The following is an 18,547-nucleotide window of genomic DNA, read 5'->3' on the forward strand; positions in this document are numbered from 1 at the left end:
TGCCAGGCAAGAGTACTAGAGTGGGCTGCCATTGCCTTCTCTGAGAAACTATACTAGACAGGAATTAATACCAGATTAGACATTACAGAAAAAATACTAGTGACCTTGAAAACACAGTAGTAGAGATTACCCAAAATGAAATAGAAAAAAGAATTTTTTAAAACAAAGAGCAAATCTGTGACCAGTAGGGTAACTTCAAGTAGCCCAAATGTATGTGTAATTGAGTGAGGAGGAAAAAAGATGGAGAACAGAAAAATATCTTTGAAAAATAGCTAAAAAATTTTCTAAATTTCATGAAAACTATAAATTCACAAGTACATTAAGTTCAACAAATCTATAAGCACCAAAAAAAAAAAGGAATGAAAGAAAACTATACAAAACACATTATAATCTAACTGCTCAAAAGAAATGATAAGAAAAAAATCTGAAAAACACATGGAGAAAAAAGATATTGTGTACCAAGGAACCAAGACAAGATGAAAGATTTCTTATGGGAACAATGCAAGCTAAAAGATGGAGGAGATCTCTGCTCCTAGAGGAGAAAATCAAGATGGCAGAGTTGGAAGATGTAGAACTTACTTGCTGCATCAAACACAACAGAAATACCTCCATATGTGGAACAATTCTCAGCAAAAAATAACTGGAAACTGGCAGAAAGACTCCTGTACAACCAAGGCTGAGAAAGAGATCACATGTAATGAGGCAGCAAGGGAAGAGAAACGATCACCTGTACCCAAAGGAGAGGGCTCAGAGGAGAAGAGAGATTTCACAGGCAGAGATCCCTGGGAAGTGAGCAGTTGGAGCTACATATTAGGCACCCCAGTCCTGGGGTCCTCCACAAAGAAGAGGAGCCTCTTGACTGGTTGGAGTGCTGGTAGGACTAACAGGAAGGCTGGGGAAAGCCTTCTGTTCCCGAAGGAGTGCACACAACTTTGTTCACTCCTGAAACAGGGCAGAAAGTGCAGATCAGAACTTTGTGAGTAGCTGACTGGCTTTTCACAACTGTCCCATGAACAAACTGAATGTTCCAGCCCCACTTACGTCATATTGCAGCTCCACACTGGAGCGAGAGCTAACGTGACCGTGGAAAGAACCCAGCCATTAGACATAAAGGCAGCTAAGACCCAAAGCAATGTCTAAGCAGGGAGGGGACAGTCATGATTGGTGCACGCCCAGGCAGCAGCACATCAATCTCTTCAATAAGCAGTGCCGGCAAAACTGGGCAGCTAAATGTGAAAGAATGAGATTACAACATTTCATCACACCTTACACAAAAGTAAACTCAGAGTGGATTAAATATCTAAATATAAGTCCAAAAAACATAAAACTCAAACATTTTTGCTTCAAACTACTTTTCAAAGTTACCAAATTTCACTTGTGCACAAACTTAATCTTTGCAGGCTGTGAAAAATTTTCATCTTTTACTCATATTTCATCATGCATCTATACTAGTAGCAACTTTTTTGTCTATTAAAGGAATTTTTTAAGTTTTATTTTGTTAGTTTATAATCATTTCAGTTCAAAGTGACCTCATCTGGACATTTATAATCCTAGTGGCACAATTCTATAATCTGGTACATTGTTACCATGACAAGGCATGTGTCTCCATTGCTCAATAACAGCCAACTAAATTCTCTGATCACTGACATAACCTTAACACAGAAAATGTCTGAAATATATTTTTTTAATTTTTCTTCCCAGGAATTCTTATTCTGAACAAACATCTGTGACTAGATATAACATTACTAAAATTTTTATATATTTTAAAAAGGCCTTACAACTAGTCTTTTTCCAGACCCATGTTTTTGTTGTTCAGTCTCTTGTCTTTTATCTGCATCCGTTGCAAAAGCAAGTACTTGGTATCTGTTTAAAAGATATGGAATAACTGTAAGTGACTTTATAGTTAAAATGTGTAAGTTACTTTAAAAGCACATAATCTCAATATAATTGAATTTTTAAATATACATAATCTACAAATCTTATGTATCACCTTCTCCTTGATTTTAAACATTGTAAAATTTCATGAATGAATTTAGTAATGAATTCTACTGAATGATGACGAATTTGTACTGTGGCATAAGACTATGTAAAACTGTAATGATAATGAAATTGTAATCATATGTCCCAAAATTCAATATTGGGGAAATAGCTCTGCCAAATGTCAAAGTATCTCCCATTAGAATTTTATGTGATAAATAACAATATTCAATAAAGATCCAGTACCAAAACCCAAAATAGAAAAAAACACAAATAATGCAAAACAACCAGATGAGTTATTGCAACCATCCCAAAAAAAGGTGGCAGTAGAAATTATTAATATCTGTGGACCCCAGAAGGTCTGAGTTTAATTCCCAGCTGAACCATTAACTAGTTGAGAAAATTTTTGAAAATTAATCACTCTATGCCTTAATCTTTCTTATCTATAAAATGAGAATAATAATCTTAACTCAAGCATTGTTAGAAGAATTTAAAAAATAATTTAATTGTCTGGTATAGTATCTGATAGGGTTTCCCTGGTAGCTCAGCTGGTAAAGAATCCACTTGCAATGCAGGAGACCCCAGTTTGATTCCTGGGTCAGGAAGTTCCCTGGAGAAGGGACAGGCTACCACTCCAGCATTCTTGGGCTTCCCTGGTACCTCAGATGGCAAAGAAGCTGACTGCATTTGGGAGACCTGGATTTGATCCCCGGGTTGAGAAGATTCCCTAGAGGAGGACATAGCAACCCACTCCAGTATTCTTGCCTGGAGAATCCCCATGGACAGAGGAGCCTGGTGGGCTACAGTCCAGGGGGTCACAAAGACTTGGACATGACTGAGCAACTAAGCACAGCACAATATCTGATATACACTAGATACCCAATTTTTGACTGACAGGTTGACAAATAGATAGATACAGATTTCTATATACACAGAGATAAATCACCTAGTAATTTATCTGGTATATAATAAGTTCTCAATAATGGACATTATGGACATTTGGACTTTCTATCAGTATTTTATTTCAACAGCAACATTTAATACAACATTGTAACTCAATTATAATACAATAAAATAAATTTTTTTAAAATTGTAACATTTAGCTCAGACCATCCTTCAAAACAACTGATAAACATCATTCAATTTAGAAATGATTTAGACAATAAAGTTTAAATTCCCTAATTTCCATTAATTTATGGTGCATTTTCAGAGTAATAATCCTACTCAAAATGAAGAAATTTGAGGCTCATAGATCCCTTTCCACTTTCAATAGGTAAGAGAAAAATTAGTAAAGAGATATGTTCAGATAGCTCCTATTGTCTAAGAGAAAGATGTCTGATAGTGTAAACATCAGGGACCTTAATGAAGAAAGGCAATGTAGAATATCTAAATAAGCACTAAAATGTACACGAGTATTTCAATGCTATATACCAACTTGTAAAGTATTCTATTCCAGTCAGCAATATTTCATTTGTAAAAAGCCTCCGATTTTTAGTGAATGAATAATGACTATGAATTATGATAGATTTTGCAGTACATTCATGAAAACCGGTCTTCCAGTTAATAAGAAAGCTTAATGCATATAAAGTTCATTCATTCAATAAACATACAGTAGGGATCTCATACAAGCATTAACAAGGGGGAAAACTACAACATGACCTATATCCACCAAGACCTTCCAAAGTAGTTGAGGAGATTCATATATAATACAAACAAATAAGTGTAACTCAGAGTGCACTGTGCTGACTGGTATGTATATAAGTACCAAAGGAATATGATAGAAACAGGTAACATGGGTATATTAGGGTAAGCACACTGACTGAAACCGCCCACCCTGGCCAGGCACCATAGTAACCATTTGCATGAGTTGTATTATGACAGGAGGTCCTGGTAAGGACCATGGAACTAATAAGCCACCACCAACCAGAAGGGTTCAGGAAAGGTCAAAAGGAGACACCACATGTCCGATCACCTCCCAGAATCCTTCTCTCTGTCATCCATCTTGGTTGAACAAGGCATGCACCACTAGGAAGGACTCTGAGTCAGAATGATTGGCTGAAGACAACCCGGAAACTAATCCCATCACCATAAAACCCAAGACTGCGAGCCACAAGCCACGTGGCAGAGCTGTTCTCCTGGGTTCCCTTACCCTACTGCTCTCCACCCGGGTGCCCTTTCCCAATAAAATCTCTTGCTTTGTCAGCACATGTGTCTCCTCGGACAATTCATTTCCAAGTGTTAGACAAGAGCCCAGTTTCGGGGCCTGTAAGGGGTCCCCCTTCCTGCAACAGGTGGAGGAAATATATATGTTCTTGGTATCAGTTAAAGAGGAGAAAGCTAGGTTTTGAAGAAAGAGTGAAAACTCATCATGCTGTTAAAGACTAAAAAACATTATGGCAAAGCAAACAACACATGCAAAGGCATGCAGCAGTAAAAGAGACATCAAAGGCCACAGCAGGAGCTTAGGAGAGATGCCTGGCAGAGAGGAATAAGTCATAGGAAATGAGACCCAAAAAGCGGCAGCAGGCTGAAGATCTCAACCTTGTAAAACCATGCTAAAAAATTCCACAGGCAGTTGCAGCAAATACCATCTGAGAATGACCTTCAATATCCCTAGGTCTTCAAAACTTCCAAATAATTACACCTCACACTCTGACCAAATAGGATTCCTTTAGTCTTCCTGGTTCATGATAACAGAAATAGTGTGCACTGGTGACTAAAACATCAGTCCAGAGCTGGTCTTAATGGACCAGCTCTAATGGACCAGTCCTAATGGATCTAACCTCAGGCAATAATTAACATAGGCAGTTCATTTCCTGCAGACACCAACCTACCAGAGGATAATATGGATATTAATGAGGTTGTTGCAAAAATCCAAAGCTTTTGAGCTGTTTGAAGCTTCTTATATAACTGTAGAGAGTTATTATTTCATCTGAGGCGTAAGTGAACCCCTAAAGTGGTCTCATTAACATCAAAACAACATGCAGAGACAGCCAAAATTCACTCCTGATTTCTAAATCCAGAACAATTCTCTTCCTGGAAGACAGCTCAGAAGAGGATTTTATTACTAAACATAACTGGCAATAAATTTAGATGATGACAAACTTCCAATAGCATTTATTTTACAATTCTTTCTTAAATTTGCTTAACTGGGATCAATAATGTACATGGAAATCTATTTTCAGAACTGAACAACTTCAAGCAGACTTGGAAATTCTGAAATAAAACACTTGGATATTTTTTCTTATCACTCAAGTGTTCAGTGATACAAGCTAAAGAATAAAATTCCCTATTAAAAGTGCTGAAAGAATAATCAGGTCCAATGTAAAAAAAATTTCATTAAAGACTGTCATACATATTTTTCAGAACAGAAAGGCACTAATCACAGATACAGCAAGTCCAGGTGAACCATGGTATTTTTTGAACCAATAGTCACAAATGCTTAACAGGTCCCATAGAGCACCAATGACAAAACTCAACCATATAATTTAGTGCTCTTCTGTATTACATCATAAAAACAGCAGCAAGTAACTAAAAGATGGATTGAGGTGTCACAGAAATACAAAAGTAAACCCTCCAAAATCATTTATTTTCAAATGAAAAATAGCTGTCACCTGAAAGAGTGCCAGATTTGGGAACTCTGATAATTTAACCTGTAGAATTCTACTAGAATTGGAAGCTCTGATACAAAGCATTACTATGTTCATTCCAACAATAGCTAAAACATTCTTGATTGTGCTAGTGAGAATCATTTTCATTGAAAGATTCCAGTAACAAAACAGAAGGTTTCCTCATAAACTTTTCATTCCTTCATACATTAACATTCACATTTCATTAACATAATGTTAACATAACATTAACATTTCATTCCTTCATTCATTAACAAGTAGATCTTGTTAAACATCTACTTTAAAAGAATAGACATCAGAAAGGCCCGTCAAAGTCTAGATTAGAGATAACAAAAACAGAAATCCAACTGAAAATATAAAGACCTGAATGTCAATCAGAATGCGAAGCAAGAGCTGAGTAGGAGGGGAAAAAATAGACAAATCGTGATTTACTGCCTAAATTATTCTGACAAGGAAAGAAAGAGAAAAGTAAAAGACAGTCCAAGTTGGCAAAAACATGGCCAAGGGAATGGCCATAGGCCCCTTCTCCACCAAAAAAAAAAAAAAAAAAAAAGCAATTCTCTCACTTTCAAAGAAAAACAACATTCAAAGTGTGTCCCTGAATTAGAAGCACCTGGAGCATGTATTTGTAATGATTTCTGGATCTTTTTCCCAAACCTACTAAATCAAGATCTACAGGGTTGGAGCATGAGAATCAGCAAACATACATTTTATAAAAGAAGGCCCAGATGATTCTTATGTACACTAAAGTTTGAGACTCATAGCCTTCTCCAGTTCCTATCTGAACATAACTTATCAGTATTCAAAGTAATTAAAGATCAATATCAAAAATGAAGATGAATTATGTCTTAAAAGCCTTTTATATTAACTGATTACAGTTCTCATGCTTTCTCCCATCCTAAATTACACCTGTGATTACCATTTAAAACTGTGATTATCATTTAACCTATTATACTTAAAAGTGTATATAAATACAATATAGCACTTAATGTTATAAACCCTCTTGATTGTCATCATTTCATAATAATCACAAATCCCATGCATTTTACCATTGTAAAAGATTCACATAATAAATAAAGTGTGTACTTTTTAGTTCTAGATGAAGATCAATTTAATAGATCAGTATGCTGGAGAATCACCACAGTTAAAACAGTATGAGTTTCTGTGAGATTAAACCTTCACATTAAAGAAACCTACACATTGCTTCCTAAACTAATCACTCCTGGAGTTATTACCAAATTAATTCCTACATATTTCAAAGAGTATTACATATTAATTCCACATATTTCAAAGAGTAAGTCATGGGACATTCAAATCTTTATATCGTGACCCCAGTGTAACACTGCTAGTATCACACTATTTGGCAAGAACTAGGGTGGAAAGCTGAAAACCAGATCTCCTCAATATTGCTTAAGTTTTGGCAGGATTGAATGAATTATACAGATTTTTTTTCAGTGTCTCAAAACAATTATACTATTTTATTTATCACCAGTAGCAATGCCACAACTTATTCATCTCCTTTGGACAAGAGCCATAGGCACTGTAGAAGGAATATGACATAATGATACACTACCTCCATCAGTTAACTTCTGCTTAGTCACAAATATTTGCTTATTTTCAGAGTTTTAAAACCTCATTGCCTTAACAATAATTCTCAAAGCGTAGATGGTCACTTATCAAGGGAAAACTACGTTAACTTGCAATATACACAATAATAAAACTTGAGGCAAAAATTTACAGCTGTTGCCTGATGAATTTATATACTTCCTTCCTGCCTTGGGAAAAATCATGTGGCCAAAAACAATACTGAAAGGCTATAATGAAGTGCTGCCTAGATGTTTAAAGTTCTAAATGCTGCCATCAGTAAGATAACAAAAATAAAGTTGCTGAAGATATTATAATTCTCCAAGACTATTTCTTTTCCCAGAATGGATATCTACATTTTTTTCCCATTCTCTCTTCCAACAAAAAGCATAGCCTCAAAACTAGAAACCATAATTCTTATTGAAACTTAGCTGGTAGAAGAAAAACGGGTCTCTCTCAAACACAATTCACCAAAATCGATAAAAATTTCTAGTGAAAAGGGTCATTATCATACTTCACTTCTGTGAACTGTTCTTTTAAAAACATTCATAATAACACTTGTATTTCTTCCCAGTATTCTTCTCATGTCACATACATTCTTTTTTTGGTTATAAAATCATTCTATATATGTATTTGTATCTGAGTGTTTTTCATTTACCCTGTGTTTTATTATTTATAATTCAGGGAACAATCACAATAATCATTGAGCATTTTCTATTGGTAAGGAATCCATTTGCCAATGCAGGAGACGCAAAAGATGCAGGTTCCATCTCTGGGTTAGGAAGAACCCCTAGGGAAGAAAATGGCAACCCGCTCCAGTAACCTTGCCTGGAAAATTCCATGGACAGAAAAGCCTGGTGGGCTACAGTCCATAGGGTTGCAAAGAGTTGGACACTGCTGAGTGTGCATGCACGCGTGTGTGCACACACACACACACACACACACACACACACCCATGGTAACTTAACATACACTTAATCCTTCTTAATCTGTCAAAATAGATGTTGCTATCTTCTTTACATTCAGGATAAGGCCACTGTCTTACACAGCCGAGAGTCGCAAAATCAGGACTTCAATCCTCGAGTGCCTCTCTCCAAATCCTTCCTCTCAATCTCTGTAGTATACTGCCTTGCAAATATTTTATATGTAAATTATATCCACAAAGTCACCACAATTACATTATAACAACAAAATCACTCTCCTTTTTATTTGCTATATTCAAGCTCTTTGGGGAAAAGAATTGATCAGCAGCATCAGTTCAGTTCAGTTCAGCTCATTCAGTCATGTCCGACTCTTTGCAACCCCATGAATCGCAGCACGCTAGGCCTCCCTGTCCATCACCAACTCCTGGAGTTTACCCAAACTCATGTCCATTGAGTCGGTGATGCCATCCAACCATCTCATCCTCTGTTGTCAGCAGCATACGCACACACACAAAAAAATCATGATTCCAAAGATTCAAGATCCATACTCACTTGTAACTTTCCACTTGATGGCAGGAAGAAGCAGTAATGAAGGAATCTGTTCGGGAACTGTAAGCAAGAGGGCCGGGTAAAAGAGAGCCAGGGAGAAACCTCCCAAAAGCATAGCTTTCCTGCTCAAACACCATCAGCATCCCATCCACAGACTGGATACAAATTAAATCACGACCTAAAGAAAAATTAAAAGGAAATTAAATGACATATTCGTTTTATAAATACTATGATTTTATCACTGATCAACACAAAGTTAGTTTTTCCTGCCAGGGGCAAAATGAGCAGCTTAAATCTCAGAATGCAAACCAATGAAGCTATAAGATTATTGTATTTCACTCTATACACATTTCCCAGTTTTTTCATTATTCATGTCTATAGTTTTAAATATATTTGTTTTCATTTACATGAGCTAAAATTTCTAGCTCAAGATAATCCCTGAGAACAGTCATGACTCTGCAAGATATTATTTTTTCCAAAATCAGAACTATAAACTGTTCTTCACCAGGCTATTTCTCGTCTTCATAGTATGTCAGCCCATATTTTCACAAGACTTAAACATCAGTCAAACACAGCACACCAAACCCATAGACATGTATTAAGCACCAGTTTTATACAAATCAGTGTTGAGCCCTGTTGGGAGAGAAAACAATTAATACTGAATAATACTAATCATAGACTGTCATAAACTATCAACTGATTTTGAAATGTTTTCTACTATTAATCTGTAAGTATTAGTCTGTAAGGGAGAAGGAAATGGCAATCCACTCCAGTACTCTTGCCTGGAGAATCCCGTGGGCAGAGGAGCTTAGCGGGTTGCTGTCCATAGGGTCGCACAGAGTTGGACACAACTGAAGCGACTTAGCATGTATGCATGCCTTGGAGAAGGAAATGGGAATCCACTCCAGTATTCTGGCCTGGAGAATCCCAGGGATGGGGGGAGCCATCTATGGGGTCATACAGAGTCGGGCACAACTGCAGCCAACTTAGCAGCAGCAGCAGCATTAGTCTGTAAGTTGCTCAGTTATGTTCGACTCTGCAACCCCATGGACTAAACAATGTAGTCCATGGAATTCTCCAGGCCAGAATACTAGAGTGGGTAGCCGCTCCCTTCTCCAGGAGATCTTCACAACCCAGGGAATGAACTTAGGTCTTCCACATCACAGATTCTTTACCAGCTGATCCACCAAGGAAGCCCCCAAACTATAAACAGATTATGAAGTGTTTTCTACTATTAGTCTGTAAAAATTTTAACTACAAGGTTCACCATTCTTCAAATACACTGAGAAGATGACAGTGATGATCATTTCTATAGTACAGTGTCTATCCAGTCAGCAAAAACAAGATCAGAAGCTGACTGTGGATCAGATCATGAACTCCTCATTGCCAAATTCAGACTTAAACTGAAGAAAGTAGGGAAAACGCACTAGACCATTCAGGTAAGACCTAAATCAAATCCCTTATGATTATACAATGGAAGTGACAAATAGATTCAAGGGATTAGATCCAATAGACAGAATGCCTGAAGAACTATGGACGGAGGTTCATGACATTGTACAGGAGGGAGGAATCAAGACCATCTCCAAGAAAAAGATAGGCAAAAAAGCAAAATGGTTGTCTCAGGAGGCCTTACAAATAGCTGAGAAAAGAAGAGACGTTAAAGGCAAAGGAGACAAGGAAAGATATACCCATCTGAATGCAGAGTTCCAGAGAAAAGCAAGGAGAGATATGAAAGCCTTCCTCAGTGATCAATGCAAAGAATTAGAGGAAGACAACAGAATGGGAAAACTAGAGATCTCTTCAAGAAAATTAGAGGTACCAAGGGAACATTTCATGCAAAGATGGGCTCGATAAAGGACAGAAATGGTATATCTAACATATGTATAGAAACCTAACAGAAGCAGAATATATTAAGAAGAGGTGGCAAGAATAAACACAAGAACTATACAATAAAGATCTTCACAATCCAGATAACCATGATCCCGTACCTAGAGCCAGACATGCTGGAATGTGAAATCAAGTGGGGATCAGGAAGCATCACTCCGAACAAAGCTAGTGGAGGTGATGGAATTCCAGTTGAGCTATTTCAAATCCTAAAAGATGATGCTGTGAAAGTACTGCACTCAGTATGCCAGGAAATTTGGAAAACTCAGTACTGGCCACAGGACTAGAAAAGGTCAGTTTTCATTCCAATACCAAAGAAAGGCAATGCCAAAGAATGCTCAAACTACCTCACAATTGTACTCATCTCGCACGCTAGCAAAGTAATGCTCAAAATTCTCCAAGCCAGGCTTCAACAGTACATGAACCATGAAATTCCAGATGTTCAAGCTGGATTTAGAAAAGGCAGAGGAACCAGAGATTAAATTGCCAACATCTGTTGAATCATGGAAAAAGCAAGAGAGTTCCAGAAAAACATCTATTTCTGCTTTATTGACTACACCAAAGCCTTTGACTGTGTAAATCACAATAAACTGTGGAAAACTCTGAAAGAGATGGGAATACCAGACCACCTGACCTGCCTCCTGAAAAATCTGTATGCAGGTCAAGAGGCAACACTTAAACCCAGACATGGAACAACAGACTGGCTCCAAATTGGGAAAGGAGTACGTCAAGGCTGTATATTGTCACTCTGCTTATTTAACTTATATGCAGAGTACATCATGCAAAATGCAGAGCTGGATGAAGCACAAGCTGGAATCAAGTTGCCAGGAGAAATATCAATAACCTCAGATATGCAGATGACACCACCTTTACAGCAGAAAGCAAAGAAGAATTAAACAGTCTCTTGATGAGAGTGAAAAAGTTGGCTTAAAACTCAACATTCAGAAAACTAAGATCATGGCATCTGGTCCCATCACTTCATGACAAATAGATGGGGAAACAATGGAAACACTGGCAGACTTTATTTTCTTGGGCTCCAAAATCACTGCAGATGGTGACTGCAGCCATGAAATTAAAAGACACTTGCTCCTTGGAAGAAAAGCTATGACCAACCTAGACAGCACATTAAAAAGCAGAGACATTACTTTGCCAACAAAGGTCTGTCTAGTCAAGGCTATGGTTTTTCCAGTAGTCATGTATGGATATGAAAGTTGGACTATAAAGAAAACTGAGCACTGAAGAATTAATGCTTTGGAACTGTGGTGTTGGAGAAGACTCTTGAGAGTCCCTTGGACTGCAAGGAGATCCAACCAGTCCATCCTAAAGGAGATCAGTCCTGAATATTCATTGGAAGGACGGATGCTGAAGCTGAAACTCCAATACTTTGGCCACCTGATGCGAAGAACTGACTCATTGGAAAAGACCCTGTTGCTAGGAAAGATTGAAAGCAGAAGGCAAAGGGGACAACAGAGGATAATATGGTTGAATGGCATCACTGACTCGATGGACGTGAGTTTGAGCAAGCTCTTGGAGTTGGTAATGGACAGGGAAGCCTAGCATGCTGCAGTTCATGGGGTCACAAAGAATTGGACACAACTGAGCAACTGAATTGATAGTATCTCTAATCTGAGAAAGATCCAGTGACTATAACTTTTCATCTTCTAGTGTGATTACTATATACTATTGTCTAAATATCACAAAGGGAAGAATTCTCTCAAAGGAAAATCAAGTTACTCTAAGGGAATAAACAAAAGGTCAGTCTTCTAATTAATCTGTCATCTCTAACTCATACTTACTGTGTACAGTAAGTCCTATAGTAACTATTTCATATTACCTTGATAGCAGGGTCAATACTGGAGAAGGGTATGGCAACCCATTGTGCTATTCTTGCCTGAAGAATTCCATGGACAGAGGAGCCTGGCGGGCTCCAGTCCATGGGGTCGCAAAGAGTTGGACACGACTGAGCGACTAAACAGGGTCAATATAGTATATATACCTAAATGTTGAAATTTAAAGAATATTTTACTCAAAAACAAATGAAAGTATATAGAAATTGATGGAGATCTTATTACTGTATCTGATTATGGAAACAAGGGCAATTTTTAAAAAGAAAAATGTGTTGCCAAAGGAGTGTTTTTAAGAGAAAACAAATGGTGATTTTGAGTGCTTATTACTGCAACATACTCCACCCCATCTTGATTGATTCAATAAATTCAACCATTTTAAATAGTCTGAGAAATGTTTCAGGTTGAATATTGTCTTAGCATATGTTCACTAAACACACATCTGATGCACTCTGGCATCTAAAGAAAAAGAGATTGTTCCTGTTAATGCTGTTTTGAAGAGTATTCCCTCAATGCTCAAATTATTTTATAATGCGTAGTAGGCTTTTCAGTCACTGTTTTAAGTTTTTTTATCTATTCTTTATCTACTAATTATATTAAAGTTTTCAAACCATAGGCTATGAGTTTGTATGGATGCTATATGTACTTGACCTCTAGACACATAGACATCCAGACAGAATTAAAGCCTATATCTCCAGGCCTGTATAACAGATATATCATATGATTACTTTCTTGCCAATGAGACAGGAGCAAGGTGATATGTGCACCAGCCAGGTATACCCTTAAAAGGAATGAGTATACACTCTTTTCCTGTCTTCCCAGCATGATGATAGTGCTGGAACAGCTATCCTTGGCTCAGAGATAGAAGCCACATATTGAAAGCAAAAGAGCTGCCTTTCAGTCCTGGACCACTTCATCTCTAAGTGATCAAATTTGACAGAAATAAACATCTTCCTTAATTAAGTTGGGTCTTTATTAAAGCAACCAAATTTGTATCTTAAATAACACAGAACTTATCTCAGCATAAAGACCCATCCAGCTTTGCTGACTCTTAAAATTTAATTTCACTTGATTAGACTCTGGCACCAAAACACAACCAGATATACAAGACATTGGAACAAGTGGGGAAATTGGAACATGAATGCATGTTAGATAACAGTAGGTACTACTGTTAATTTTCTTAAGTGTGATCATGGTATGATTACATAAGAGAATGCTCTCATTAAATATGTGTTGCAACAGTTATGAGTGAAGTGGCACAAGATCTGTAATTTGCTTTCAAATCATTCATAAAAAAAGTGTGTATACATGTATATGCTAAATATTTACAACTGTTGACTGTAAATGGTGTTAATATGGAGACTCATGTTATTCTGATATTTATATTTTTCACAATAAAAATGTACACAAAGTGTTCCAATATATCCCTTTTGTATACAAATGTACTTTTTTTAACCATCAGGGAGAATAGTGAGCACTGGCAAGTTGAGCAGGACCTAGGAGGAGAGCAATACATTTAATCTTAGTAAGTCAAGAATCAGAGACAGAAGAAATCCAATCAATGAAACACACTGTTTCATTGACCTATGGGGGAGGATACTACTGTAACCAAAAAATAGTCTCTGTCTTATTAAAGAATGTGAGATCAAGACATGCATACCTCCAAGTAAAAATACCAGTAAAATTTAAGTGCATTTCAATATGTTGAATGTCACTGAACCAAAGCCTTCCAAAGACCTCAAAGAAGCGCTCCTCAAATTGTGGCCCCAAGACCACCAGCATCAGTATTGTCTAAGGAAATACTTAGAAATGCAAATCCTAAAGTCCCACTCTAAATCTATGGAATCAGAAACTCTGATGTTAGGGCCCCAAAAGTCTAGGTTTTAACAAGCCCCTAGAGGTTGTTTCAGTATTCACTAGTAACTTAGTAGTATAGAATCCACCTGTCAATGCAGGAGACATGGATTCAATCCCTGGGTCAGGAAGATGCCCAGGAGAAGGAAACAGCAACCCATTCCAGTATTCTTGCCTGGACAATCCCATTGACAGAACACCCTGGCAGGCTACGGTCCACCGGGTCCAAAGAGTGTTGGACACAATTTAGTGACTAAGCAACAACAAGAGGCTATCTGGTGCACGATCAAGTTTGAGAACCACTGTTTTCGCATGCTACAACAGACCTAGAGCTTGAAGACAACTTGAGCCCCAGAGAAAGCTTGGCTCCTTAGCATGATATATGAAGTCTTATTTGCTGAAACTCTAGCAATACAGAGGAAAGTACTATACTGTCATGTCCCCGTGGGCTGCCTCTAGAGTCAGATAATCTGAGTTTAGTCCAGCTCAACCAATTATTAGCTGTTACTCTGGGCTCAAATTCCTTATCTACAAGATGATGCACCTACCTAGTACCCAGTACTAATCTACAAGATGATGTACCTACCTAGTTAGGTGTTGTGAGAATTAAATTAAGCAATGTATGAAAATCAGAAGATCCAGGAGGGGGTAAATACTGCATCACATTATTATTTTTATAATTATTCTCTAAGTTGCACACTACATGCTGTATTAATATTTAAATACTTGCTGTCTCCCACGCACATCATGTTGGTGTACATTTCCTTGCTTTTGCTTATATTATTACCTCTCCAAAAAAAAACAAAAGAAACCTCACAAGTTTCTTCCTCTGGGATAGTGAATATATACTGGATGCATCCTGGTCATCCATTCCCCTCTCCTCCCATCTTTAGCCACAAAGCTTGAATGAGACTGACTTCATTCTAAACTTGAGGATAGGTAGGCCCTGACTTATGTAAACTAATTAGTATCCCACTAGTTACAGTGATTGGTTAAAGGATGGCTATAATTTACAGCCAATGAAAGAAACTAAATCCCTAAACTGAGTTGAAACTAAAGAAAACCCTACTCTTCCCCCCGGGGAGTCACATGTGAGGCAGATAAGGTCTGCAGTCACAGAAGCCATTTGACTTTTACAAGGGTGCAGTTAAGAGATCAGCTCTTAACTGTTTGAGCTAGTGCATCAAGTCTCACTTGGAGCCAAACCTTTTCATGAACTTAACAGGTAATAAATTGTCATGAATATTGAAGCTGAGTTGGGTCTCTGTCCCTGAGCCAAGTGGATCAAACCATTTGTCCTCTGAGAGACATCACAGGCTGAAGCTCGTGTCTTCCCAGAAACCTTCTCTTTCCCTTCAATCACCCTCCAACTGTGATCCCAGAGAGCCCCACCCCTACCTTCATCTCACAACTAGTGACTGACTGAAATGATCTATTTTTGTGTCTCTCAGTAACTCTAGGTTAAACTCAAAGGCAGGAAGGTAAACCTTACTCATCTTTGTAAATCCAACAATTAGAAAATGCCTGGCACATGGATATACATTAATAAACATCTGTTGAGCTGAAGTAAGCTAGGCAGAATAATTTATTCATCTGCAGCTCAGATTAGCTGAGACTCTATTCTATGTGTTTCACATACTGCATTTTAAGTACATGAAAAATGCTTTATTTATTACAATCCTGGCCACTGACGTTCAGAAGAATGTAGGGATCAATCCAAAACATTACTCAAAAATAAATAAATAATTCCTTCCAATCACCGTTTTGGAAGTCACTTCAGAAAACATACCAAAGGCTCCCCTTACAGATAATGGGAAAAGAAAGAACAGTCTAGAGAAGTCATGAAAGTTTTGTAGTTCTAATACTCAGCCAACAGGAAGCCTTATAAAAGCAATGGGATTTCAGGAGCTATTTAAATGACCTAGCCATGAACCATACTCAGCCTTTACCACATGCTCAGTATTATATTAGGAGCTGTAAGAAACACAGAACAGCAAATTACTACTGCCATTTACTGAGCACCTGTTATATTCCCACCTTTGTGCTAAACATTTGCCCAGCATATAGCTACATGCTTTACTAACAATAGTCTCATTTCACACATGAGAAGACTGAAAACCACAGAGCTTAAATAATTCGTCTAATGCCAAATTAAAAAATGACAATACTCAAACCAGAATCTGACTCCATTATAGCACACTAGATCCATTTTTAAAAAATAATGCATGCTAACAAACACAATCTTAATGATGTGAAACAGACTAAGTACAAAGAACTTCATTAGGGTGAGTTTCCTGTGAAAGGTTTCATGATAGAGGCAGGATGTATCCCACCTCTCAACTGAGAACGCCTAGACTGAGGACAGGTGGAATGAAAAGCAATCAAAGGGAAAAGCAGAGGAAATTTCTGCAAGAGAAAGAAGAACATATTAGGAAAAGATACAGAGGCAGCTAGATTTGATATAATGGAATGGATCAAGTTTTACCAATAGGGCATGAAATGTAAAAGCAACTGACTGAAAAGATGACAATATCTAAATGATGCTTCCTCAAAAAATTGCCGAACAATACAGGGGAAATATCTTTTAAAGTTGAAATAATTAGGAAGGTTTGGAGATTTCATCAGAATTTAAAATCTGATGTTTGTCTCATTAATCTTAACCACGATGAGAGAAAAATAAGCATTGTGATTTGAAATACTAATTGCAAGATCTAGGGACAAACTGACAAAAGACCTAGCAAAATCATTTTGAAAGAATTTTGGAAATCAGTATTTTTCATTTCCAAAGACAAAGAAAAAATTCTGTGACTGTGGGGATAGGTGAGTGAAAACAAGAAAGTTCCATTATGGCAACTTCATGAAACGAATATTTATTAAAAAGTGTATCCCATTTCCTGGTGATAAAATATCATCCAGTCAAAGCTTTAACATGATGCATAAACTGGTAATCAATTATATCTTGATTGCCTGCTAGTTTAACAGTTATAATTCTACTAAATGATAGCCCACTCACTAAAATGGTCTGTAGCCCTGTGTGTGTGTGTGCGTGTGTCTATGCGTGTGTGCACACGTCTCGGTTCCTTCCACTATGCATGACCCGGAGCATTTTCCATCATTCATTATTATAGCAACAAGGGGCCCAAGAGGGTAGTTCTGAATACCATTTCCTCCATTTTTCGGCTGTCTTTGTCTTCCTGTGGCATCTATGTAGCAGAGTAAGCGCAGGGGCATACATGAAAGGAGACTACCATTACTCAGCATGCTACATGCTTTCTGAATCTCTCTATGCTCATATTTCTTTTACACACTAAGGAAAAATACAAGTGAAGAAATGCAAACGTGACCTGTGGCCAAGTGTATATTGCAGTTCAGCATGCAGCTGTCAAAAATACTTGGTCCTTCTCCAAGTCTGAAAAACACATGAAAAACAGCTGTATAGGTAGTCCAAAAGGCAGACAGGAAACATCAAGAGACTGATGCATACGAACAGAAGAGTCCAAAAGTCTGTGGAACTTCCGCTTGCTTGCCTTATGCATGCACGGAAAAAGGTTTTGTTGTTGTTACAGAAAAACTGAAACGCTAACTTATTAATCTTTATGCAAACAACTCAAATACGATATAACATGCTTGCTGTGAGCAAGGATGGAAAAATGTTCAAAGTAGGATTTCAACAGATACTGACTTAAAAACAAATGGTAGGTGGATTTCTACAGCCTGCAAGATTGTAAACTTGCCATTAAATATCAATTCTTAAAGCCCTAAGAAAACAGGGGAAATCAATAAATAGGATACATGTGTTGAGCTAAATGGCTAACATTTTTAAGTATGTACTAGGGAAAAATTATACAAATTCTCAACTATTATTCAAGTGTTACCCCAATAAATAACTTCATTGAGAGTAATTACTTTAAGACTCAAAAAAATAAAAATTGGGACTACATACTAACTCTTCCTAGGAACTTGCCTTTTGACATTTTAATGTGTCTTTTTAAATAGGAACTTTAATAGGCTTACAAAGACCACTAGTGTGTGTTCCACCAAGTTATTTATCACAATTTCCACCCCCCCCCAAATTGTGAACAGGGTTAATAACATATTATGAAGAAATTATGACCATTCATTAAATTAGCATTACATGTGACAGATTCAATACGAACGCAGTGTTAGAGTTTAAAAGGAGGTCCTAAACATTATATTATCACTTGCATCCACAAAATATTGGGTGAATTACATTGTCAGATGCAATGATCATGAAAGGTTTGATAATACTCTCCAGAATTCACATTCATTGAACAAATTCCAC

General features: G+C 37.3%; 1 protein-coding gene across 6 annotated transcripts in view; it reads right to left on the reverse strand.

Annotated features, from left to right (window-relative positions):
* The window catches only part of BBS9 (Bardet-Biedl syndrome 9), a 461,875-nt gene that overhangs the window by 349,944 nt on the left and 93,384 nt on the right, over nucleotides 1-18,547 (reverse strand). For all 6 annotated transcript variants that reach the window (XM_068972538.1, XM_068972537.1, XM_068972536.1 and 3 more), the window contains exons 5-6: nucleotides 8,666-8,840; nucleotides 1,779-1,863 (exon numbers count right to left, since the gene is read on the reverse strand). In XM_068972538.1, coding sequence (XP_068828639.1) covers nucleotides 1,779-1,863; nucleotides 8,666-8,840 — 260 coding nt within the window. The remainder of the gene's footprint in view (nucleotides 1-1,778; nucleotides 1,864-8,665; nucleotides 8,841-18,547) is intronic.

This window comes from Capricornis sumatraensis, chromosome 5 (assembly GCF_032405125.1).
Source record: "Capricornis sumatraensis isolate serow.1 chromosome 5, serow.2, whole genome shotgun sequence".
Taxonomy (NCBI): domain Eukaryota; kingdom Metazoa; phylum Chordata; class Mammalia; order Artiodactyla; family Bovidae; genus Capricornis; species Capricornis sumatraensis.